The 27,719-nt window shown below is 40.1% G+C and overlaps 1 protein-coding gene across 1 annotated transcript in view; it reads right to left on the bottom strand.

Moving 5' to 3' along the window:
• The window catches only part of LOC126457634 (pyrethroid hydrolase Ces2a), a 172,874-nt gene that overhangs the window by 77,802 nt on the left and 67,353 nt on the right, over window positions 1-27,719 (bottom strand). Inside the window, exon 5 of the mRNA XM_050094105.1 lies at window positions 7,691-7,881. Coding sequence (XP_049950062.1) covers window positions 7,691-7,881 — 191 coding nt within the window. The remainder of the gene's footprint in view (window positions 1-7,690; window positions 7,882-27,719) is intronic.

Raw genomic sequence — 27,719 nt, forward strand, 5'->3', positions numbered from 1 at the left:
CTGTGTCTTGACTTTCCTTTAGCCTTGCTTTCATTATCAACCACAACATCAGAACTGCCTCTCTGGTGTCTTTCCCTTTCCTTAAGCCAAACTGATCATCTTCTAACACATCCTCAATTTTCTTTCCCATTCTTATGTATATTATTCTTATCTGCAACTCGGATGCATGAGCTGTTAAGCTGATTGTGCAATAACTCTCACACTTCTTGGATCTTTCTATCTTCAGAACTGTGTGGATGATGTTTTTCTGAAAGTCTCATGATGTATTGGCACTCTCATACATTCTACACACCATCATTGATAGTTGTTTTATTGCCAATTCCCCCAATGATTTTAGAAATTCCAATGGATCTTACACCCACTTAAGCTCTTTTAAATCCTGACTAATACTGGATTCTCTATTGACTTCCGTTTCTTCTTTTCTCATGTTATCAGCCAAGTCTTCCTCCTCATAGAGGCATTCAACGTATTCTTTCTACCTACCCACTCTCTCCTCTGCATATAGCAGCAGAGTTATCATTGCATTCTTAAAGTTATTACCTTGCTTTTAATTTCACTGAAAGTTGTTTTGAATTTCCTATATGCTGAGGCAGTCCTTCTAATAATCGTTTCTTTTTCAATTTCTTCCCATTTTTCATGCAGCCATTTAACTTCAGCTTCTCTGCACTTCCTATCCATTTCACTCCTAAGTGATTTGTGTCTCTGTGTTCTTGAATCTCTCTGAACAGTTTTGTAGTTCCTTCTTTTGTTGATCAGCTGAAGTATTTCTTCTCTTATCCATGGTTTGCTACCTGTTAATTTCCTTGAAAGTATATTTTCTTTCCAGCTTCTATGTTTGCCCTTTTTAGAGATGTCCATTCCTCTTCAACTGTACTGTCTACTGAGCTATTCCTTATTGCAGTATCTATAGCCTCAGAGAACTTCAAGCATATCTCTTCATTCCTTAGTACATCTGCATCCTACTTCTTTATGCTACGATTCTTTTTGACTAGTGCCTTAAACTTCAGCCTACTCTTCATCATAACTACATTGCGATCTGAGTCCATATCTACTCCTGGGTATGCCTTAGAATCCACTTTCTGTTTTCAGAATCTCTGTTTGACAACGATGCAGTGAACTGAAATCTTCCTGTATCTCCTGGCCTTATCCAAGTATACCTCCTCCTCTTGTGATTCTTGCTAAGAGTATTCACTATTACTAGCTGAAATTTGTTACAGAGCTCAATTAATCTTTCTCCTCTCTCATTCCTGGTACCAAGCCCATACTCGCCAGTAACCCTTTCTTCTACTCCTTCCCCTACAACACTATCTAATCCCTCATGACTATTAGGTTTTTATCTCCCTATACATACTGAATTACCCATTCATTATCCTCATATACCTTCTCTGTCTCTTCATCTCCTGCTAGCGATGTTGGCATATATAACCGAACTATTGTTGTTGTTGTTGTTATTGTTGTTGGTGTGCTGCCAGTTCTGATGAGAACAACCCTATCACTGAACTATTCACAGTAACACACTCTCAGCCCTACCATCCTATTCATAATGAATTCTACTTACGTTACACTATTTTCTGCTGCTGTTGATATTACCCTGTACTCATCTGACTATAAATCCTTGTCTTCTTTCCATTTCATTTCGCTCACCTCCATCATATCTAGATTGAGCCTTTGCATTTCCCTTTTTAGATTTTCTAGCTTCCCACCATGTTGCTGCTTCTGACATTCCATGCTCTGACTTGTAGAATGTTATCCTTTCATTGGTTAGTCATTCTTTTTCTCATGGGTACCTCCCCCTTGACAGTCCCCTGCTGGAGATCTGAATAGGGAACTATTCTGGAATCTTTTGCCAATGGAGAGATCACCATGACACTTTTTCAATTAGTGGCCACATGTCCTGTGGATACACATTATGTGCCTTTAATGCAGTTTTTTTTCCATTGCCTTCTGCATTCTCATGCCATTGATCATTGCTGATTCTTCTGCCTTTAGGGGCAAGAGAGTGCTCTGAACCTCTGCTTACTCCTGCACCCTCTTTGAGAAGGCTGTTGGCAGAATGAGGGTGACTTCTAATGCTGAATGTCTTCGGTCACCAATGCTGAGTCAAACCTGGGTCCATGGGCATTTTGATTACTAAACAAAGATGCTACCACCTGATCACTATGCCTTTTTTTTTTTTTTTTTTTTTTTTTTTTTTTTTTAAGTGCACAGTTTAACATCTCTGAACATTTAAATCAAGCTGCCAACCATTGTATCACTTTGAAATCTTATCAAGTTCTGACTGAATATTTACACAACTTTTTTTAGACTTTTATTTCATTGTAGATCACTGCACTATTGTACAGAGGAAGGCATTACTGTTACTTAAGTAGGTATGTCATTAACTGTTTTTTGAAGCCAGACATCTTTTTAAGTTCTCTAATATAACAAGGCAGGTTATTCCATAGTCAAGTTCCTGCTACTGTAAAGGGCTTTGAGAAGGTGACTATGAAGTGGATCAGAGAGGATTTTGTTATGATGGGAACACGTGTTTCTGTCATATTGTTCAGACATGAGCATTAAGGATGAGGAGAGATATGAGGGACAGTATACTTTTATAAGACAGTAAATGAGACAGAGTTATGGAAATCTCTGCATTTGTCTGCATGCAGCCAGGACAGTTGTGCATAAACTGGTCCAATGTGGTCAAAAAGACAAATGTCACAGATATATCAGATGTAAGCATTCATGACCAGTTCCAGACGTTGCGAATTTTCCTGAGAGAGAGCTTGTAGGACAATATCGCTGTAGTCGATGATTGGGAGTATAAGCGTTTGTACTAATTTCTTTTTCAGATCGAAAGGGAAAAGTTTTTTATATTTTTGTAGGACATGAAGGGATGCTGATGCTTTTTTGTACGATGCAGTTACATGCTCTGTCCAATTTAGATTTTCATCTATTATTACTCCCAAACTCTTTGCTGAGGAGAGAATTTGATATTTATTCCATTGAGGATTAGAGATGATACGGATTCCCGATGTTTTGGACTAATGAGCTTAGAGTGACCAAGCTCATTAGTACCACTTGGGTTTTAGATGGGTTGAGTTTTAGTCCTATGTTCTGTGCCCATTTTGATAGTACATCGAGGTCAGTATTGAAATTTTCAATAGCTTCCTTAAGACTGATTGGTTTTGCACTTAGATACAACTGAATGCCATCAGCATACATGTGATATTTGCAGTAGTACAGAGAGAAGAGTATAGGACCTAATATTGAGCCCTGGGGAACACCTGAAACTATCTGCCACCATTATGATTTTATATTCCCGGACAGGATGCGTTGCTGATGAGACGTCAAGTATGAGCAAAACCATTGCACTGCACTTGGTGAGAAATCTAGACCACCAAGTTTGGCAAGTAAGATGTTGAAGTTGACAGTATCAAATGCTTTGCTTATCAAATGCTTTGCAGAAATCTAAGAAGCAAATGATAGTCGCTTCTTGTCTATCCATGGTACGTTTCAGGTCATCTGTCACCTTTATCAATGGGGATGTTGTGCTTCGATGTTTATCTGGTAGGTTGTTATCAGTTAGGTAGTTGATGAACTGGTCATGGATTACATATTCTAAGGCTTTTGATAGTGCAGGAAGAATGCAGATGGGGTGGTAGTCAATTTCCTTTTTAGGCAGTAGCTTAATCCCAGTTTCCAGGCCTCGGGAAAACACTTATGTTTAAGGAATCATTGAAAATGTCTGTTATAGAGGTCAGCAGTGGATCAATAATAAGTTTTATCATCTGGATAGTTATCCCATCATGCTCAGTAGATGCTGATCTAATCCACATGATGACTTGCTTGATTGTATTGCAAGTGACGTGTTGTAGATGGAATTTTTCTTTGCTACAGTTGTTCATCCCCATGAAGTAATCAATGATTCTCTCTGTTTTCTTTTTTCTTTTTCCGGTTCAATTGTAGTTGTAGATAATGTGGAGAATCAGTTTAGTTCTTCAGCTGGGTCCATGGGATTTTCTGCAACTTTTATTTTGCCTAATCCGATACTAAGGAGATTTTTCCACAGGACAGCTGGTCTACATCTATTGTCAGTTAATATAGGGGCATGCGTGAGCTTAGGTTTCTCACTGTTTGACTGACTACGTTGCATTTCTGCTTGTATACAGTATGATTTTAAGGTTAGGGTGTATCTTGTATGCTCGATGTGCAGCATCCCTGAGATTCATGAGCTGTTTTAGTTCATCAGTCAGCCAAGTTGCAGGTTTCCTTTTTACTTTTCTGGTCTTTATTGGAGCATATTTGTCATATAATTGAGCAATTTGTTAGTGAAATCCTGAAGTTTTTCATTTATGTCCATGGGGGAATTGAGGTCATTCCCCAGACTATTTCTTGTGCCTCAGGCAAATTTATGCATCTGAAGTCTTGGTACCTAGACAGTTTTTGTTTCTTTCTAGGACATTCTAGTGAATACGTCATGAAAATAATGTCATGGGCAGACATGCCAAGTGCAGGTATTTGAGAGGTGCAGATTATTCTATTTGGAGATTTCGTTGTGAATGTATCTATGAAAGTGTGACTGGTAGTCATGTGGTGAGTAGGTGCCAGCTGAAGTAGTGTCATATTTGAGGAAGAAAGCATCCTATTAAATTTCCAACTGGAAGGACTATTGTGCAGGAAATTAATTAGGTAGTTTTCAGAGAAGGTATTTATTAATGCTTCACAATATGTCTCATCACACTCACCACTAATAAAAATATAATTATGCCAACTGATTGTTGGATGATTACAGTCTCCTCTAATGATTACAGTATCATTAGGGAACTTATGTACAAGCAATCTGATGTTTACTCTAAAGTTTTCAGTTACATCAGGAGGAGAATCTTGTGATAAATAAAAGGGCCCAACTATTTTTTTGCTCACTCTTGATACTGAGTCTTGCCCAAACAATCTCACCTACAGCTTCAACTTCTGTCTCAAGATTTAAGTTTCTTGTCTATTGCAACAAATACATCAGCTCCATTTCCTGTTTTGCTATCCTTTCAGTATACACCGAAATTTTCTCCAAACATCTCACTACTGTTAACTTCAGATTTTAACCAGCTTTTTATGCCTAATTTTATGTGAGGTTCAGTGTTTTTAGGCACATTTCAAACTCTGGTACTTTTTTCTGAATGCTTTGACAGTTAACCATGAGGATTTTGATACTCTCATCTGCCAGAGGCATTTTTTTCGATCTTACAATGATACATCTGGTTTTCGACAGCTAACATTATCTTGATTGGATGGAGAGTCACTGCATCTAAAACACCCTTGTGTGCAGCTCACACACGGTCTGCTATTTGGGTAGCTGCCTCTGATGTGAAGTGCACATCTGACTTATTTAGGGGGGCCCTACAACTCTCAACCCTATGGCACAAGTCTAGGAAGTCACAGCCTGGCTCGTCACAGAAGCTTCAAAGTCTCTGGTTCAAGCCTTCCGCTCGACTAAGAACCAGTGGGCCATGACATGTTCTGGGAACAATGCCGCAGATTGTGAACTTCTTTGAAAATCTGTGAGAAGGCCTTTATTCTCAATCCTCTTCCCAGCCCTTGCTGCCATTTCCCCAAAGGGTAGCATTATTCACCATATGTTTGAGCTGCTGATAGTTAATAGACCTCTACCCTTTAGTGTCTACCTCTCCTTGACAAGGTGCAAAGCAGGTTTCCCCAAAACATGGGAAGTGAGTCCCACTGGCTCAGTTTCAGTTTCAGTGAAAGACATCACCCCGAATTTGTTTGTTAGAGGGATCATTTGTAATTATTTATGAAAGCCTTTACTGTTTATTTTGCTCTAACTCCTTTGTTAAACTCTCTTGATCACAGATTTCATAGGATTACTAAAAGATCTCAAAGAGGGTACACTAACCCATTCCATCATCAGCAACATTCGAGCATTAACACATGAGTTATCAAGACATCTAATAACCATACTCAGTCCATCACAGGAAAATGTCAGTACAGTATGAAGATTTGGTGTATTTGATCCAGCAGCTTCAAAACCACAAATTATGCCATCAAGGCTTCATGGGCTACTATGCAATGGTTTTTCTCTTTACTGGAGTTCCACTAGGAGATGCACAAGACAAGTCCTCATCAGAGAAAAGTTTGTGTCATTGCTAACAAATACCTTTCAGTTCACATTCATGTCAATCTCTTTGGTGTAATGGTAATTCCTTTGAGAAGATACATGGAGTGGCATTACAAATAACTGCCTGCATCCCCAATAGTCATTATAATATAATGATATGGTAATTTTATTAACACTTTTCCCAAAGAGTCTTAATAGCACATGACATTATCAAGTCCTACACTTGGCTTAAAATATACTAGTTATCTGATAGTCCTCAATGTACTGTCCCATTTCCATGACTACTTCCATTTTCCTTCAACCAAGAAGTTGGTGGGCTCACTCATACTTCCTTTTTGATGCTAGTCTCTTGATTATTTTTTCTCACCTGCCAGCTTGAATATCACTATCTGTAAATACTATCTACCAATTAGACCTTTTTGGTTTTCTTAAACTTTTCCCTCCTACTCTCAGGCTACTTCTGAATTTATTGTGTTTTGTGCATGCTTTTGTCCACAATCTACAACAAAATGAAACTGTTGGATATTTCTAGACTGACTGAAACTATTTGATTTATAGTACCCCCTAAATACTCTTTCTGATTTGGATGACTTGAATGCAAGCCAATCATCTGACCTAGTTGACTTACTGCTATACACTGCAGTTCACAATTGTGACAAACCTTTCTGCACACCTGAGAATCCAGCCTTAAGTTTCAAGATTTGCTGTTGCTCTTCCATTAATATTTAACATAGTGGCAATGATGGTATTATAAAAAAATTACTGAAATCATTTTACATGCTATTTTTAACCCAACCAAGAATGAAAATGACAATGACATTCTTTATACTGATATCAGTTCTTGACAAATCTACAGCACTTTCCACTCTTTTCTATTTTGAATGTGACATTTTTGTCAATTATTCAGTTAAAGACATTTGTTAAGTGGAAGATAAAAGTTTTCTAAATTGCTTCTTTTTGACAGTGATACTGCAGTAGGCTGGAGTGTTAGGGTGATCCACCACTATGATTTGCTTACCAAGCTATAATTGAACAACTAAAAGATTCTGACAACTAAATTTTGAAGACACTACACACAAAGTACATGCTGCTTCGCTACCATGGGACAACCATCACTAACCTGCTACATACAATGAGTATCCGTGACACTATAATACAACCGAGCAAACAATTGCAACAACTTCCACTGCCCAGAGTCACCAAACTATGCACTGTGCTTCACTTATAGTGGCTGCTAATAGGCTAGCCACCTTGGCATGCAAGCCAAGCCTGGACCTGCTCTAGTGTTGTTGACTAAGAATCATCCTTTACAAAGAAGATTAGTTTTTCTTGCATTATGAATTAAAGTACACTGTGAAGCTGCACATTTATAAAATCAGCCAGCATTTTTGCCCATCTGAACAATAACAAACAACGTCTGTTATGACAAATTAGATTACTGTCAGCATGTAGAGGAGTGTTTAAGAATCCTCTTTTCGTGTTTCTCACAATTTGGAAACGTAGAAAATGTGAAATTTACATGATTTAGAAAGCTTAGATCTATCTATAAGTGTAGATATACAAGTTTCACAGCAGTACCTGAAGGTTTGAATCAGCCTTTATAAGTGATTCCACAGGAAGTTCTTGTAAACATCGTACCATTGCAAGCATGGGGGATACCGGGCAGCCATTTTTTGTAGCTAAATCTCTAGCTGTTCCCAGAGGATCATTATCAACTGCAAAAGCTGACAATGCTGTCCCACTTAGAGCTATGATACCACCTAGAAATCCTGCAAACAAAATCAAAAGATTTGTAAGTAAGAGGAAATACAAGAATTTATTTTCTCATAGTTTCTTATTCTCAGTACTAATTTCAGAACTTTCATGAGAGTCATTCTGAATGTTCTGGGAAAGTAATGCAAATTTCTACTTTACTGGAAAGTTACTTTCATGTCTCTTCTAATCATATACATAACTATTTAGTATGGAGACAAAATAATTTGTCCTAACTCACAAGAATACCATAGCCACTTTCTTTTACTTTTGGGAAAATAAAATAACCTCAAGGGAATTGATAAGGTTCCAGGGTGAATACTGAAGTCTCTTTTACTCTAACCTCTCAGATGGATCATCACAATGGAAAAAGTCTCCACTGTGGACTATTTTTGGTTACTTATTTTGATTCCCTACAAAAATTAGGAAAACTACTTCAACATGCTAATCTGTGGTTAGTCATGCCTTCTCCATATCCAAATGTGGCTGATATCCAATCTTTCTTCAATTTCAGTAACAAATAGGATAAGTACAGATTCATATGCATGGCTGCCACTTCCTCTATGCCTCAAGTTTTTGCCACAATATTTTTTCAGCCTTTAAGACACTGAGTATTAGGTCATAACATAATATAAATGGATAGAGACAGAATCTACTCACCAAGGAGCTGCAGGGGAACATGCACACACAAAAGAGTTAAACTTTTACAAACTTTCGGCTCATTCTTCTGGCAGAAGAGTTGAAGCGGAAGGAAGAGGGGAGAAGGAAAAGGACTGGAGAGGTTTAGGGAAAGGGATACAGTTCAGAAACATCACCCAGAACCCTGAGTCAAGGGAGACTTACTAGACGGGATGAGAAGGAAAGACTGATTGTTGAGGACTGCACCAAGTAAGATCTGAAAACCTGAGAATTAAAGGTGGAAAACAGGGTAATGTTCAAGACAGAAATTACTACTAAAACATTGTGCACATGTTAATGAGAGTGAAAAGCTATGTGCATTTTATGTAACAGAGGTGGGAGTGGGAACAGTGAAAAATAGAGAGGTCAGAAAATGAAAGATGTCATAAACTAAAATGCAGTGAAGAAGGGAGCAGTTACTGTGAAGAAATGCTGAGACAGAAGGAATTAACATAAATTAATGCCAGTTGGGTGGCGAGAACCAAGAACATGTTGTAGTGCTAGTTTCCACTTGCGGAGTTATGAGAAACTGGCATCTGCGGGAAGAAACCAAATGGTGTGTGTGGCGAAACAGTCACTGAGGTCATGACTGTCATGTTGTACAGCATGCTCTGCAACAGGATATTGTATGCTGCCTGTATACACCCTCTGCCATGTCCATTCATCCTGACTGATAACTGAGTGGCAGTCAAGCCAATGTAAAAGGCTGAATAGCATTTGCATATGCTGGAATTTGTGCTGTTAATTGTGTGATGACTAACTCCAAACACCAAGGTTTCTATTTTAGGCTGACTATCTTCTTCCTCCCCCCCCCCCCCCCCCCCCCCATGAACCAAGGACCTTGCCGTTGGTGGGGAGGCTTACGTGCCTCATCGATACAAATAGCCGTACCGTAGGTGCAACCACAACGGAGGGGTATCTGTTGAGAGGCCAGACAAACGTGTGGTTCCTGAAGAGGGGCAGTAGCCTTTTCAGTAGTTGCAGGGGCAACAGTCTGGATGATTGACTGATCTGGCCTTGTAACACTAACCAAAACGGCCTTTCTGTGCTGGTACTGCGAACGGCTGAAAACAAGGGGAAACTACAGCTGGAATTTTTCCCAAGGGCATACAGCTTTACTGTATGGTTAAATGATGATGTCGTCCTCTTGGGTAAAATATTCCAGAGGTAAAATAGTCCCCCATTTAGATCTCTGGCCGGGGACTACTCAAGAGGACGTCGTTATCAGGAGAAAGAAAACTGGCGTTCTACGGATCGGATTGTGGACTGTCAGATCCCTTAATCGGACAGGTAGGTTAGAAAATTTAAAAAGGGGAATGGATAGGTTCAAGTTAGATATAGTGGGAATTAGTGAAGTTCGGTGGGAGGAGGAACAAGACTTCTTCTCAGGTGAATACAGGGTTATAAATACAAAATCAAATAGGGTTAATGCAGGAGTAGGTATAATAATGAATAAAAAATAGGAGTGCAGGTAATCTACTACAAACAGCATAGTGAATGCATTATTGTGGCCAAGATAGATATGAATTCCACGCCTTCCACAGTAGTACAAGTTTATATGCCAAGAAGCTCTGCAGATGACGAAGAGATTGATGAAGTGTATGATGAGATAAAAGAAATTATTCAGATAGGGAAGGAAGATGAAAATTTAATAGTCATGGGTGACTGGAATTTAATAGTATGAAAAGGAAGAGAAGGAAACATAGTAGGTGAATATGGAATGGGGGCAAGAAATGAAAGAGGAAGCCACCTGGTAGAATTTTGCACAGAGCATAACTTAATCATAGCTAACACTAGGTTCAAGAACCATAAAAGAAGGTTGTATACATGGAAGAGGCCTGGAGATACTCAATGGTTTCAGATAGATTATATAATGGTAAGACAGAGATTTAGGAAGCAGGTTTTAAATTGTAAGACATTTCCAGGGACAATGTGGACTCTGACCACAATCTATTGGTTATGAACTGTAGATTAAAACTGAAGAAGGAACTGCAAAAAGATGGGAATTTAAGGAGATGGGATCTGGTTAAACTGACAGAACCAGAGTTTGTAGAGAGTTTCAGGGAGAGCATTAGGGAACAATTGACAAGAATGGGGGAAAGAAATAGAGTAGAAGAAGAATGAGTAGCTTTGAGAGACAAAACAGTGAAGGTAGCAGAGGATCAGGGAGGTAAAAAGACGAGGTCTAATAGAAATCCTTGGGTAACATAAGATATATTGAAATTAATTGATGAAAGGAGAATATACAAAAATGCAGTAAATGAAGCAGGCAAAAAGGAATACAAACGTCTCAAAAATGAGATCGACAGGAAGTGTAAAACGGCTAAGCAGGGATGGCTAGAGGACAAATGTAACGATGTAAAGGCATATCTCACTATAGGTAAGATAGATACTGCCTACAGGAAAATTAAAGAGACGTTTGGAGAAAAGAGAACTACATGTATGAATAACAAGAGCTCAGATGGAAACCCAGTTCTAAGCAAAGAAGAGAAAGCAGAAAGGTGGAAGGAGTATATAGAGGGTTTGTACAAGGGTGATGTACTTGAGGACAGTATTATGGAAATGGAAGAGGATGTAGATGAAGATGAAATGGGAGATATGATACTGCATGAAGAATTTGACAGAGCACAGAAAGACCTAAGCCAAAACAAGGCCCAGGGAGTAGACAACATTCAATTAGAACTACTGATAGCCTTGGTAGAGCCAGCCCTGACAAAACTCTGCCGTCTAGTGAGAAAGATATATGAGACAGGCAAAATGCCCTCAGTCTTCAAGAAGAATATAATAATTCCAATCACAAAGAAAGCAAGTGTTGACAGATGTGAAAATTACCAAACTATCAGTTTAATAAGCCACAGCTGCAAAATACTAGCACGAGTTCTTTACAGACGAATGGAAAAACTGGTAGAAGCTGACCTTAGGAGAGATCAGTTTGGATTCTGTAAAAATGTTGGAACACGTGAGGCAATACTGACCCTACAACTTATCTTAGAAAATAGATTAAAGAAAGGCAAACCTACATTTCTACCATTTGTAGACTTAGAGAAAGCTTTTGACAATGTTGACTGGAATACTCTCTTTCAAATTCTGAAGGTGGCAGGGGTAAAATACAGGGAGCAAAAGGCTATTCTCAATTTCTACAGTAACCAGATAGCAGTTATAAGAGTCGAGGGGCATGAAAGGGAAGCAGTGGTTGCGAAGGGAGTGAGACAAGGTTGTAGCCTATCCCTGATGTTATTAAATCTGTATATTGAGCAAGCAGTAAAGGAAACAAAAGAAAAATTTGGAGTAGAATTAAAATCAATGGAGAAGAAATAAAAACTTTGAGGTTTGCCAATGTCATTGTAATTCTGTCACAGACAGCAAAGGACCTGGAAAAGCAGCTGAACAGAATGGACAGTGTCTTGAAAGGGGGATATAAGATGAACATCAACAAAAGCAAAATGAGGATGATCGAATGTAGTCGATTTAAATCAGGTGATGATGCAGGAATTAGATTAGGAAATGAGACGCCTAAAATAGTAAATGAGTTTTGCTATTTGGGGAGTAAAATAACTGATGATGGTCGAAGTAGAGAGGATATAATATGTAGACTGGCAATGGCAAGGAAAGCGTTTGTGAAGCAGAGAAATTTGTTAACATTGAGTATAGATTTAAGTGTCAGGAAGTCTTTTCTGAAAGTATTTGTATGGAGTGTAGCCATGTATGGAAGTGAAATGTGGACGATAAATAGTTTAGACAAGAAGAGAACAGAGGCTTTCAAAATGTGGTGCTTCAGAAGAATGCTGAAGATTAGATGGGTAGATCACATAACTAATGAGGAGGTATTGAATAGAATCAGGAAGAAGAGAAATTTGTGGCACGCCTAGACTGGAAGAAGGGATTGGTTGGTAGAACATGTTCTGAGGCATCTAGGGATCACCAATTTAGTATTGGAGGGCAGTGTGGAGGGTAAAAATCGTAGAGGAAGACCAAGAGATGAATACACTAAGAAGATTGAGAAGGATGTAGGTTGCAGTAAGTACTGGGAGATGAAGAAGCTTGCACAGGACAGAGTAGCATGTAGAGTTGCATCAAACCAGTCTTTGGACTGAAGATCACAACAGCAACAACATATTCTTCCTACAGAAGAGTTACTGATAGAATCTCAAAAGTATACTGAATATTCAAAACAATTTGTTTCATATCCAAGTCTGAAAACTAGTGAAAACCACGCCCAAAGGAAGAAAATTTTTCTTTCAAGCTGAAATTTCCACTCAGACCCACTTTGAAGCAATTAAAAAAGTATCACCTATAAATGTTTCCTTTGAACTCCATGAAAACCAACTGAAACAAAACAGAGACCATTAAAACACTACAAATAGTCACTTATTGTTGATAATTTTTGCAATAAGACAGGCTGAATGCTGTTACTTTATGTCTTTTCTGTAAATACAACAACAGACCAGAAATCAGTCATTCTAAAAAGCATTATGAATTTTAGTTGTGTAACAAAGGACAAAGTGGTCTGATGAACATGAAAGAATATAAATCAACAATAATTTTAAGAAATACAAATGACATCAATATACAACTGTCAGCATTGTTTCACATATTTTGTTCTGTAAATGCCATAATGAGGAAAAGTCTTGAGGGATATGTTATGAGCCAAACTACATATTAACTGGAAGAAAACTATATTAGTGGAAATGCAGTAACTATTAAAAAAACAAATGCTCTTCCAAATAGCAGACTACTAATCTACTGTTTTATCTACTACTTCACATTAATCATTTCTGTAACTCTACTCATTTCAAATACCACTATCAACTTTCTATATGCTGGACATATTGAAACCCGTGTATTCAGAATTTACATTCCCAAGTTCACTCATTCCTATAAATGGTAGAAAAGAGTGGCTAATAATACACAATCTATGTTAATCTGAATGTCTAGGGATTCTCAATTTCCAGCCAGGTATCTAATGGCAACCCATGAAAGACTGTTGTGTCAGAATATAGCACTTCTTTTGGAAGCCCAGAGAGGGTCTATAATTATTTTTTTTTTTATTTCTAGTATTACGTTTATGAATTTTGCAGATAGTTCTCTATTTCACTTAGATTATTAATCACAAATACCGTTAACTTAAATTATTAACTATAAATATCATAAGGGAGAAAATATATTGACACAGTGTGCCTGAAGAGACTTCTGCAAAATGTTTATAAACTTTATGTAATATTCTTACAGAAGACCTCCTTAAAATAAATACTTTTATGATAGCTGTATTGCCCCAGTGGGTGGTACCACAGGAGCAAGTCAAAGTATGTGAAATACACCAGCAATCCTGTCTGCTGGTCAATACAATGAGATATATTTCTATGTATGGTGCAGACAGAACTGAGCCTTCGGGGTAACTTCTCCATGTGCTGATGCCTAAGAGTTTACACACAGAATTCCATTTAGTATGTGCCCAATGATTTATCCTTCTGGTACTTGTAAGATATTTTTATGGATCTGGAATTGCATGAATATGAATTTTTCAAATACACTCCTGGAAATTGAAATAAGAACACCGTGAATTCATTGTCCCAGGAAGGGGAAACTTTATTGACACATTCCTGGGGTCAGATACATCACATGATCACACTGACAGAACCACAGGCACATAGACACAGGCAACAGAGCATGCACAATGTTGGCACTAGTACAGTGTATATCCACCTTTCGCAGCAATGCAGGCTGCTATTCTCCCATGGAGACGATCGTAGAGATGCTGGATGTAGTCCTGTGGAACGGCTTGCCATGCCATTTCCACCTGGCGCCTCAGTTGGACCAGCGTTCGTGCTGGACGTGCAGACCGCGTGAGACGACGCTTCATCCAGTCCCAAACATGCTCAATGGGGGACAGATCCGGAGATCTTGCTGGCCAGGGTAGTTGACTTACACCTTCTAGAGCACATTGGGTGGCACGGGATACATGCGGACGTGCATTGTCCTGTTGGAACAGCAAGTTCCCTTGCCGGTCTAGGAATGGTAGAACAATGGGTTCGATGACGGTTTGGATGTACCGTGCACTATTCAGTGTCCCCTCGACGATCACCAGTGGTGTACGGCCAGTGTAGGAGATCGCTCCCCACACCATGATGCCGGGTGTTGGCCCTGTGTGCCTCGGTCGTATGCAGTCCTGATTGTGGCGCTCACCTGCACGGCGCCAAACATGCATACGACCATCATTGGCACCAAGGCAGAAGCGACTCTCATCGCTGAAGACGACACGTCTCCATTCGTCCCTCCATTCACGCCTGTCGCGACACCACTCGAGGCGGGCTGCACGATGTTGGGGCGTGAGCGGAAGGCGGCCTAACGGTGTGCGGGACCGTAGCCCAGCTTCATGGAGACGGTTGCGAATGGTCCTCGCCGATACCCCAGGAGCAACAGTGTCCCTAATTTGCTGGGAAGTGGCGGTGCGGTCCCCTACGGCACTGCGTTGGATCCTACGGTCTTGGCGTGCATCCGTGCGTCGCTGCGGTCCGGTCCCAGGTCGACGGGCACGTGCACCTTCCGCCAACCACTGGCGACAACATCGATGTACTGTGGAGACCTCAGGCCCCACGTGTTGAGCAATTCGGCGGTACGTCCACCCGGCCTCCCGCATGCCCACTATACGCCCTCGCTCAAAGTCCATCAACTGCACATACGGTTCACGTCCACGCTGTCGCGGCATGCTACCAGTGTTAAAGACTGTGATGGAGATCCGTACGCCACGCCAAACTGGCTGACACTGACGGCGGCGGTGCACAAATGCTGCGCAGCTAGCGCCATTCGACGGCCAACACCGCGGTTCCTGGTGTGTCCGCTGTGCCGTGCGTGTGATCATTGCTTGTACAGCCCTCTCGCAGTGTCCGGAGCAAGTATGGTGGGTCTGACACACCGGTGTCAATGTGTTCTTTTTTCCATTTCCAGGAGTGTATTAAGAGCTATGCTGTCTGCTGAAAATCAGTTGTCAGCTTGTTCCACTATACTCCTGGTTCTGCCTCATTTAGATGTGTTTGAGCCCTTTATAAAAAATACTTGTGCAATCAGCAAACAAAACTGTATTTGAAAAGTCCTGAAATATCTTTCGTACACTATTTCTGTAGGCTAAGTACAAGAGTGGGCCAAGTAGAGAACCTTGCAGGACAAAATATTAAAATTTTTTGCAGTCCAAATTTACCTTTCTTCCTGAGGTATCATTTGTTAATGTGACCCTCTCTTTTCTGTTGCTGAGGTATGATTCCATACATAGAATGGGGATGCCTTTAATCCCATAATGTTTTAGTTTATGTAGTAAAATTTTATAATCCACACAACTGAAGGTCTTTGGAAGATTCCAGAAAATGCCAATACAGTAATTTTTCTTGTTTGCTTCTTCCAGTACTATGTTTATGAGATAATAATTTGCTTTCTTTGTAAATATTCCCTCACTGAAGTCAACCTGCACAGTCTTTAAAAAGTTATTGTAAGAAAAGGGATTCAATGTTTTATTATAATCTAACTTTTCAGAAGTGATATATACATGACACTGTCATTCAGCACCCATGGTCTAGGGGTAGTGTCTTTGACTACTAATCAAAATGTCCTTGGTCCCGGGTTCAAATCTCCCACTGCCTAGTTCTTGAATAAAAATAATCAGCAATGGCAGTCGAAGACTTCCAGCACAAGAAGTCATCCTCATTTTGCAAATGGCCCTGTCAAAGATGGTGGAGGAGTGAACAGAGGTTCAGGGCACTCTCTTGGCCTTGGGATGGGAAACTGCCCCTAAAAGATGGAAGAATCAGCAGTGATCAATAGCATGAGGATGCAGAAGGCAATGGAAACCAATGCCTTAAAGTTACATAATGTGTATCCACAGGACATGTGGCCCATAATTGAAAAAGCATCATCATGATCTCTCCATTAGCAAAAAATTTTGGAATAGTTCCCCATTCGGATTTCCAGAAGGGGCTGTCAAGGGGAAGCTGACCATGAGAATAAGACTGAATAACCAACAAACAAATGATGTTCTATGAGTTGGGGTGAGGAATGTCAGAAGCATGAACATAATAGGCTGACCTTAGGAAAGATAAAGGCACCACAGAGATAGTTCTTACCCTGTTGTTGATAACAGAAGTAAGGCTGAAGAAAAATCAATACATATTCATAGGATTTATCGACCTGGAAAAAGCATTTTCATATGGTACAAAATGTTTGAAATTCTGAGAAAACTAGGGTAAACAGAGGGGAAAGATGGGTAATATATAATGTGTACAAGAATCAGGATGGAACATTGAGGGTGGGTGACCAAGAATGAAGGGCTGAGATTAAAAAAGGGTGTAAGAGAGGGATGTAGTCTTTTGCCCATACTGTTCCATCTATAAACTGAAGAAGCAATGATGCAAAAAAGATTCAGGAGTGGAATCAAAATTCAAGGCGAATGGATATCAATTACACAATTCACTGATGACATTGCTATCCTCAGTGAAATTGTAACACAATTACATGATCTGCTGAATGGAGTGAACAATCTAATGAGTACAGAATATGGATCAAGAGTAAATCAAAGAAAGACTAAAGTAATTAGAAGTAGCAGAAATGAGAACAGTAAACTTAACATCAGGATTGCTGGTCACAAAGTAGATGAAGTTAAAAATTCTTCTATGTAGGCAACAAAATGACCAATGACGGATGGAGCAAGGAGGACATCAAAAGAAGACTAGCACTGGCAAAAAGGGTATTCCTGGCCAAGAGGAGTCTACTGTATCAAACATAGACCTTAATTTGAGGAAGAAATTTCTGAGAATGGATGTTCAGACCACAGAAATGTATAACAATGAAACATGCACTGTGGGAAAACTGGAACAGAAGAGAATCAAAGCATTTGAGATGTGGTGCTGCAGACAAATGCTGAAAATTAGGTGGACTGATAAGGTAAGGAATGAGGAGGTTCTGCACAGAATTGGAAAGGAAAGGAATATGTGGAAAACACTGACAAAAAGAAGGGACAGAAAGATATGATGTCTGTTAAGATATCAGGGAATAACTTCTGTAGAGTGTAAAAACTGTAGAAGAAGACAGAGATTGGAATACATCCTGCAAATAATTGAGGACATATGTTGCAAGTGCTACACTTACATGAAGATATTTGCACAGGAGAGGAATTCGTAGTGGGCCGCATCAAACAAGTCAGAAGGCTGATGATTAAAAAAAAATGGCTTTATCAAATCAGTCCAGGTTTCAGTACTTTGCTTCTTTTGTGTCAATGCTATGATAGCAATAAGATCTAATGATTTTTGTGATTTCTTTAACAGTTGGTTTGGCCAAACTAGTGTCTGCTAACAGAGTAAGAAATACCTATGTAAGTATATATAATTAATCTACTTTTGATGGCCCAATTTTAGTTCCTTGTTTTGATTTGGTGTTAGGAAAAATTCATTGAATTTGGTGGTCAGTGATTTGAATCTAAAAAATCTGTATGACAACCACTGCCATAAAGGGGATTAATATCAATTTTAACAAAAGAATTTTGAGCCTGGATTCTTTTGTTATGTGAGAATGTTTGAAACCTCGGCAGGCAATCAGGAAGGGCACCAATAAGAATTCATAGAAGTAACTTGGAAATTATTGCATGTGGTGACTGCACTGTTGATTTTATTTTGGATAGTAGTAATAGAGGGCATCAAGAGTTACTGATGACCAATTCTGGCTTGTTCTCCACAGTAACTTTTCTAACTAGGAGCACAAGGAAACACGTGGCTATAAAAGAAATATGATTTATTGGGTCACAGAGTGACAAAAACAAGAATGCACTCTAGGTAGATTCACAAAGTGATAACTATGATACAGTGAAGTTAGTTACATGTCTAAAGACTTTAACAACTGAGAACCCAGAAGCCCATGCATGTTCTTATAAAGATGCTGTCCCCATCATGTGCCACAGGTGCACTTCTGCATGAGCATGGTAGACAAGGTGATGATGGTCGATGGCTGGCCTGCCCCCTGGTGGCCATCTTGAGTGTTGTGAGCATGCCATTTGAATTTTGGCATTCTCTACACTTCTTGTAGTGGTCCAACTTATGTCCACTGTGGGCAGCAGGTGTAGTGACCAGTGGCATACTAGTCCATGCTGCTTGAGTGAAGAAACATCCATGGCACCTGTGGCAGTGCCAGTGGCAGCAGCCAATGGTGCAATAAGTTTCTGATCTGCCTGGACTGGCACGTATGGGTGAAAGTGATGGAATAAAGGCAACACCACTGTTCGTAGACCCTGGGGTGACCAGTGGCTGAGACCAGCAACAGGGGGCACAAGTCATCACTACACTGGGGTCTACGACAATAGGCATCAGCTTGGGCAGCAATGACAAAGGACTGAAGAGAAGAGGTTCTAGTGATAAAGACTTGGCTTCCATCCCTGCTCAGTGCAGGTGGAGGTGTCAGCACCTACCACAAGAAGCAAACCTGTCATTGGTACTGATGAAGCCCTACCTAGCAGGATAGGTGGGCACAATCTGACCAGCCTGACCTTTGGTGTGGCCAGGGCCAACAAAGAACAAGGTGTTGTGCCCACAACCTGAGGAGGGGGCCTAGGCCCTTCCAGGAAGGCACCTGGTTCTGGTTGCATGCCATTAGTCATACTTCAGTGTAAACCGTGAAGACATAGCAACTGTGCTGGCTGTGGATGATGGCTGGAATCCAGTGAGGGTGCTGTCCAAATGCCCTGGCCCAGAGGGACCAGTGGCTATTCTGAGCACAAACATCAACAAAACTGGCACCACTGGAGATCACTTGCCCAGCAGCAAGAGGTTGAGCAACGTCTGTGACTGACAGCAGGAGCTCAGCAGGAACCTTGGCCCCAAATGGCATGATTCTGTAAGAGCTTAAAAAAAATGTGAGAGCCTCTCAGTTCAGAAAAGGCGTTCTGCCTTATGGTTGGACTGCAGATGGAAAGGAGGCATCTGATGTAGTGAACGTCATTGATTATAAAAAAAATCTTCGAAAGACTGTGCTACAAACTGAGGACCATTGTGTGAAACTAGGGTGCAAGGCAAGCCTTCTATGGAGAACATCTTCTACAGGCCTTGCCAGTTGCATCTGCTGTCACAGACAGTCAATGAACGATGTAAGAAAAATGAGAAAAAATACAAATTGCCAATAACAAGAATTTGTCTAAAAAAGGACAAGCAAAATCAATTTGGACTCTTTCCCAAGTGTGTACAGGGGCTGGCCATTGTGAAAAAATTGCATGTGACTCTGCCTACTGACCTGAACACTTGTGGCAGTCCTTGACCAGGTGTTCCACCTCCTGATCAATGCCTGATCAAGACATATGGCAGCACATCAACAGATTTGTACAAGATATTCCCTAGTGACCTTGATGTAAGAAGCAAAGGACCTCCTGCTGCTGGGCCACTGGAACCACGACACAAGGAGTAAAACCATCTGAGAGGGAGAGGCAATGGTATAATGCATAAAATTTCCAAACGGGGTCTGATGCCCATTGTGTTAGATAATTGGGCCATCAATTTTCTATCATGCATATGACCTTCTGGAGCACCAGATTCACCACCATAGAAAAGGCAACACAGGAACTGGTGATAGGGAAGCCATTCACCATGTGCCTTGTCTCCACATCCAGTTGAAAACAAAGCAGTTTCTCTTGGTTGAATGAGGGATTTGGGCCCGTGAGGAGCTAGGACACAGCATCTGCATTGGCGTGTTGCAACATGGGACAAAAAATGAATCTCATAATTGTACTGGGCCGAACAGAGTCCAGGGCTGAAAATAATGAGTGACCTTGTGTGGTAAGGATGCTGATGGGCTAAACAGGGAAACTAAGGATGTTGTTGTTGTTGTGGTCTTCAGTCCTGAGACTGGTTTGATGCAGCTCTCCATACTACTCTATCCTGTGCAAGCTTCTTCATCTCCCAGTAACTACTGCAGCCTACATCCTTCTGAATCTGCTTAGTGTATTCATCTCTTGGTCTCCCTCTACGATTTTCACCCAGTACTAAATTGGTGATCCCTTGATGCCTCAGAACATGTCCTACCAACTGATCCCTTCTTCTAGTCAAGTTGTGCCACAAACTCCTCTTCTCCCCAACTCTGTTCAATACATCCTCATTAGTTATGTGATCTACCCATCTAATCTTCAACATTCTTCTGTAGCACCTCATTTCGAAAGCTTCTGTTCTCTTCTTGTCTAAACTATTTATCGTCCACATTTCACTTCCATACATGGCTACACTCCATACAAATACTTTCAGAAATGGCTTCCTGACACTTAAATCAATACTCAATGTTAACAAGTTTCTCTTATTCATAAACGCTTTCCTTGCCATTGACAGTCTACATTTTACATCCTCTCTACTTTGACCATCATTAGTTATTTTGCTCCCCAAATAGCAAAACTAATTTACTACTTTAAGTGTCTCATTTCCCAATCCAATTCCCTCAGCATCACCCGACTTAATTTGACTACATTCCATTATCCTCATTTTGGTTTTGTTGATGTTCACCTTATACCCTCCTTTCAAGATAGTGTCCATTCCAATCAACTGCTCTTGCAAGTCCTTTGCTGTCTGTGACAGAATTACAATGTCATCGGCGAACCTCAAAGTTTTTATTTCTTCTCCACGGATTTTAATGCCTACTCTGAACTTTTCTTTTCTTTCCTTTACAATATACAGATTGAATAGCATCGGGGAGACGCTGCAACCCTGTCTCACTCCCTTCCCAACCACTGCTTCCCTTTCATGTCCCTCGACTCTTATAACTGCCATCTGCTTTCTGTACAAATTATAAATAGCCTTTCGCTCCCTGTATTTTACCCCTGCCACCTTCAGAATTTGAAAGAGAGTATTCCAGTCAACATTGTCAAAAGCTTTCTCTAATTCTACAAATGCTAGAAATGTAGGTTTGCATTTCTTTAATCTATTTTCTAAATTAAGTCATAGGGTCAGTATTGCCTCACATGTCCCAACATTTCTACGGAATCCAAACTGATCTTCCCAGAGGTCGGCTTCTACCAGTTTTTCCATTCATCTGTAAAGAATCCATGTTAGTATTTTGCGGCTGTGACTTATTAAATTGATAGTTTGGAAATTTTCACATCTGTCAACACCTGCTTTCTTTGCGATTGGAATTATTACATTCTTCTTGCAGTCTGAGGGAATTTCTCCTGTCTCATCCATCTTGCTCACCAGATGGTAGAGTTTTGTCAGGATTGGCTCTCCCAAGGCTGTCACTAGTTCTAATGGAATGTTGTCTACTTCTGAGGCCTTATTCCAACTTAGGTCTTTCAGTGCTCTGTCAAACTCTTCACGCAGTATGATATCTCCCATTTCATCTTCATCTACCTTCTCTTCCATTTCCATAATATTGTCGTCAAGAACATTGCCCCTGTATAGACCCTCTGTATACTCCTTCCGCCTTTCTGCTTTCCCTTCTTTGCTTAGAACTGGGTTTCCATCTGAGCTCTTGATATTCATGCAAATGGTTCTCTTTTCTCCAAAGGTCCAAAGGTCTCTTTAATCTTACTCCTCATGAGATAAGCCTCTACATCCTTACATTTGTCCTCTAGCCATCCTTGCTTAGCCATTTTGCACTTCCTGTCGATCTCATTTTTGAGTCGTTTGTATTCCTTTTTGCCTGCTTCATTTACTGCATTTTTATATTTTCTCCTTTCATCAATTAAATTCAATATTTCTTCTGTTACCCAAGGATTTCTACTAGCCCTTGTCTTTTTACCTACTTGACCCTATGCCGTCTTCACTACTTCATCCCTCAGAGCTACCCATTCTTCTTGTACTGTATTTCTTTCCCCCATTCCTGTCAATTGTTCTCTTATTCTCTCCCTGAAACTCTGTACAATCTCGGGTTCTTTCTGTTTATCCAGGTCCCATCTCCTTAAATTCCCACCTGTTTGCAGTTTCTTCAGTTTCAATCTGCAGTTCATAACCAATAGATTGTGGTCAGTCCACATCTGCCCCTGGAAATGTCTTACAATTTAAAACCTGGTTACTAAATCTCTGTCTTACCATTATATAATCTATCTGATACCTTCTAGTATCTCCAGGATTCTTCCATGTATACAACCTTCTTTTATGATTCTTGAACAAAGTGTTAGCTATGATTAAGTTATGCTCTGTGCAAAATTCTACCAGGTGGCTTCCTCTTTCATTTCTTAGGCCCAATCCATATTCACCTACTAGGTTTCCTTCTCTTCCTTTTCCTACTGTCGAATTCCAGTCACCCATGACTATTAAATTTTCATCTCCCTTCACTACCTGAATAATTTCTTTTATCTCATCATACATTTCATCATCTGCAGAGCTAGTTGGCATATAAACTTGTACTACTGTAGTAGGCGTGGGCTTCATGTCTATCTTGGCCACAATAATGTGTTCACTATGCTGTTTGTAGTAGCTACTATTTTTATATTCACCATTAAACCTACTCCTGCATTACCCCTATTTGATTTTGTATTTATAACCCTGTATTCACCTGACCAGATGTCTTGTTCCTCCTGCCACCGAACTTCACTAATTCCCTCTATGTCTAACCTGAACCTGTCCATTTCCGTTTTTAAATTTTCTAACCTACCTGCCCGATTAATGGATTTGACAACGACGTCCTCTTGAGTAGTCCCCACCCGGAGACCCAAATGGGGGACTATTTTACCTCCGGAATATTTTACCCAAGAGGACGCCATCATCATTTAACCATACAGTAAAGCTGCATGCCCTTGGGTAAAATTCCGGCTGTAGTTTCCCCTTGCTTTCAGCTGTTCGCAGTACCAGCACAGAAAGGCCGTTTTGGTTAGTGTTACAAGGCCAGATCAATCAATCATCCAGACTGTTGCCCCTGCAACTACTGAAAAGGCTGCTGCCCCTCTTCAGGAACCACATGTTTGTCTGGCCTCTCAACAGGTACCCCTCCATTGTGGTTGCACCTACGGTACAGCTATCTGTATCGTTGAGGCACCCAAGTCTCCTCACCAACGGCAAGGTCCATGGTTCATGGGGGGGACTAAGGATGTATAGTCAGTAATTAAATGATATTTTGCACCATACAAGAACACATGAAATTTTTAAAGTCATAGACAATAGCAAGAACTTTCTTCCTCCTGCCCACCCCCACCACTACCCATCCCACCCCCACACCCCAAATGTCATCCCCCATCTCAAGAATTATGTTGTTGAGTTCAACTGAATGTTTGTATGTTTTTGAAACAAAGTCAATAGGCTATTTAGAGCCATGTGAATGGCGTTGGGTCAGGACCATCCCCATCTCATACTGGGCTGTGTCCAGGGGAGGATTATATGCTTGCTAGGTTGATATGTTGCAAGACATGGTGTGAAATGAAGACTGTCCTTAAGCTGCACAAAAGCATGCTCACAAACTGCAGATCAAACAAAAGGAGCATGTTTTTGAAGCAACAGATCAAAGGGGTTAGCAATAGTAGCTGCTCTAAAAATAAACTTATGATAGTATGCCACTTTGCCAAGGAATCCATGAAGTTCTTGCAGATTTTATGGATGGGGCAACATGTTATTCCCTGGGATGCACACCCTGCCAGAAAATTTCAAGTCCCAAATAAACAATGGAAGGCTGGAAAAAGTGAGACTTTGTGAAATTACATCTGAGGTCATATGTGATCCTCTGTGGTAGCATCTGTCATGCTGATATCGTCAAGATAGTCAATGAAATGAGGGACAACCATTATAATCCACCCTAAAAAAGTTGAAATATGGTATGTGCACTAGTGCCCTAAATATTAGTGTTATTTTTTGTTCGACTGGGCCCGCAGCATAGTAGACATCATAATATGACATTTTTGAAAAGACAGGTCCAGACTAACTGCAATAATTTTAATATTCTTTATTACAATAGGTATTTCATCTTTATTTCCATTCTCAAGTAACCAGCAAATACACTGGTGATGTTATCTACACATATGCTGATTGTCCATGTGAATAACTATACATTGGAATAGTTCACTGGCACTTATGTCTAGTTTGATTTTACATCCATATTGCATTGTCTAATTCATAGAGATGACATGACATGTAGTAACTATAAACGTATGGAATATGATTTTTAGTAATCAATCTAGCTTCTTTTTATTTCTAAAAAACCACAATTACACAGATGAGAAAATTGAAACTGCATTACAAATACTACACAGAATACTGAAAGGGCTCACTATGAACGTACTTGAAGAACTGGGTATATATGTAGACACACACATACTAAAGACTATCCAGATGAAATGCTAAATGAACACACAGACGTTAAACATAAAAATTATCCGGAAAACTTTATTGACACAATGGAACAACAGATACCCAGTCCAAAATATAATTTACAGCAAAATCCAATCAGTGAATATTTTGTTGCTTAGCTAACTCAATTTGGAAACATATAGCATCGGGGTAAATGAAGTGTCAAATAAATGTCAAATTGTACTTTATAGTAAAAAAACTATCAAATTAGTGATAAAAAGTATTCTATGCATTTATAATTACTACATGCAACCATTATACGTGTAGATAATTTCACCCTTGTTATTTTCAGGTTACAGCTGTCATAATAAAGAATATTAAATTATTACAGGTAGTGTGGACCCATCCTCACCAAGTATCAGCCATTGGTACTGATAATGGCCAAAAGGCTTATTAACCACAAACAACTGTTTTGATGTCTCTTTCAACAGTATCTGAAGGTAAGTTCCATCCAAGTCAATTTTCAAAAAGAAGTGATCTCCCCTCCAGCCAATTTCATGACCAACTCCTACAGACGAGGGAGAGGGGGGAGGGGGAAGTGTCTTATAGTGACCTGAAGTTGCCACAGGGCCAAATCTGACTGGATGGCTTCTTTACAGCAACTAGGGGCATAGCCCACTTACTTGAAGAATTATATTACCTTCCTTAAACATACCACAGTGAAATTCTTGCAAGTTTTGCATAAGTCACTGGAGATATCAAGGCTTATCTGTAGTTACATAACCATCTCCAGTTGCTAAGTGATGGTATAAATGCTAGCTTTCCTTCACATTATGTTGCTTGTCAGTAATTAGTGTCCTGCTTTTAAATTCCCCCTTAGTAGCAATAAGAAACCATCAAAAGGTGTCAGCTGACATATGGTACCTATAAGGTTTTGGAATACTGTTAATGTCATTCAGTGACAAATGCACTAAATACTCAAGTTTTATGCTTGTATAAAAATTTAGATACTTTAATTTTTCTTTTCCAATGCCATTTTGCTTGCTTCAGCAAAAACAGCATGTTTGTCATGTAAAATAACCTGTTCTTGACATAACAATTTTGTATTCTGCTTACAGCCAGTGAAAACTATATGCCAATTACAGTCCCAAAAGCAATAATGTAGCATTCATAAAGTTGACATATTATGCTCATACACTCATGTTCTTTTCTGTTTCCTTCCAATGTGAACACTTGTTCACAGGTACAAGTGAAATATAGTGAACATTGACAAACTCTCTGCAACTTCCCATGTACAAAGTGCCTCCAGGGCCCAAATGCAAGTTATTGTTATTATTTAAATTTTACAAAGAGTTCACCAGTTTTGTTCATCTTTCAGCTGATGCAACAAAAATTTTCTGGTTCATGTTGAAATAAGCTGAAATGTAGTCAGCAAAGCTGCTTTGCCAATCAAATAATATCACCAGATCACCTGACTCATGAGACTGAGGCCTCTCTGAGCTGCAACCAAAAAATATCTCTCTCTTCTGCCCCAACCCTTGCCTAGAGCAGACACTAAATTTCTTAGTTCCTTCCCCTTTGAATCTTTCATTCTCCTGTGAGATGTGTTTGGGGTTGCTGAAATTATCTTCTCTTGTCCCCCTGGCATTCCTCATTGTGTAACCCCCTGAACAAATAAACAGTTCAGTTTCTTTTTCTAAGCCTGAGTATGGTATATTAATGAAAAGCCTACACTTCCTTCCAATCCAGATAACACCTCTGAGGGGGTGTACAAACTGCCATCAGAATCAGGATGCATGAGACACACTGTTTTCGGCTTTGAGGTGCCGCATTCAAATTACTAAGCCATGAGTGGGGCCTTCTGGCTGTGAGTTGTGATGCAATGGATGAGTGCTTAGCACATTCAGTCTGGGCTGCTTGCCCCACTCTACCTGGAGCTGCTGCTGCTGCCATTGCCACTGCCACCGTGCAAGGCCAACTGATCTCGCCAATTGTCTCTGCCATTTTCTTACAAGGCTACATCATGGATACAATACCCAGCACTACCCTAATGCTGGGCACTGCTGTTATGTCACTGCCTGATGCTGCAACTCCATTTGCTGATCAACAAATGTTAAGTCAGGATCTGCCGCTGAAGGCTTTTCATTTGATTTGATATGTTTACCTTAAACCAGTGCCTATGACCAGGTGACAGATACAGCTGGAGATAGATCCTGAAATGCAAATGAGCCTTGAGCAACTCTGGATGGAGAATGAAGAACCGCAAAAGCACCTTAAAGAAGCATTAGGTAAATATGATGCTGCAAAGTGGGATACTGTCCACAGTATTAGCCTCACTTCCCCATTTCTGAGGTTCCCATGGCTGGTTCCATCCTGGCCTGTAATTGATGTTGCAATGGATTTGCTGGTTCACACCTTCAGATGTAAACAATGTGAAAAGTCCACACTTTCATACAAAATGTAAAAGATGTAGGAAAACTGTCCATGTGGAGTAATGAAATGTTGGTAGGAGTCACCAACCTTAAGTTGCAAGGAGAGGCACAAGCTTATGTAAATTCCATGGAAATACTCAGAAATACTGAGGCATCTGACATCCTTTCAAAAGGGCTAGTGGAGACATGGAGGTAATCACAGCATTAGCTTTTATAAGGAGCAATCTATGCCAAAATAACAACTGGTCATGTCATACAAACATACTAGAAGAAAGTACTCAGTGAAGCAGAAACTCACTGTGTACATGTATTTTTCATGGGATTGAACCACAGCTAGGTGCTGAGGTAAAGTGTACTTCACTGATCATACTAAGGGAGGCCATATGACTCACTTTGCTATTCAGGAGTTTCATTGATCCTATTTTTCACTACAGTAAACTTGCTAGACACACATTCACTGCTGAAGTGCACTGCACTCATTGCAAATGCCCAGATCATAAGGCTCACGAGTGTTTGGGACCAGCA

Source organism: Schistocerca serialis, chromosome 2 (assembly GCF_023864345.2).
Source record: "Schistocerca serialis cubense isolate TAMUIC-IGC-003099 chromosome 2, iqSchSeri2.2, whole genome shotgun sequence".
Classification (NCBI taxonomy): Eukaryota; Metazoa; Arthropoda; class Insecta; order Orthoptera; family Acrididae; genus Schistocerca; species Schistocerca serialis.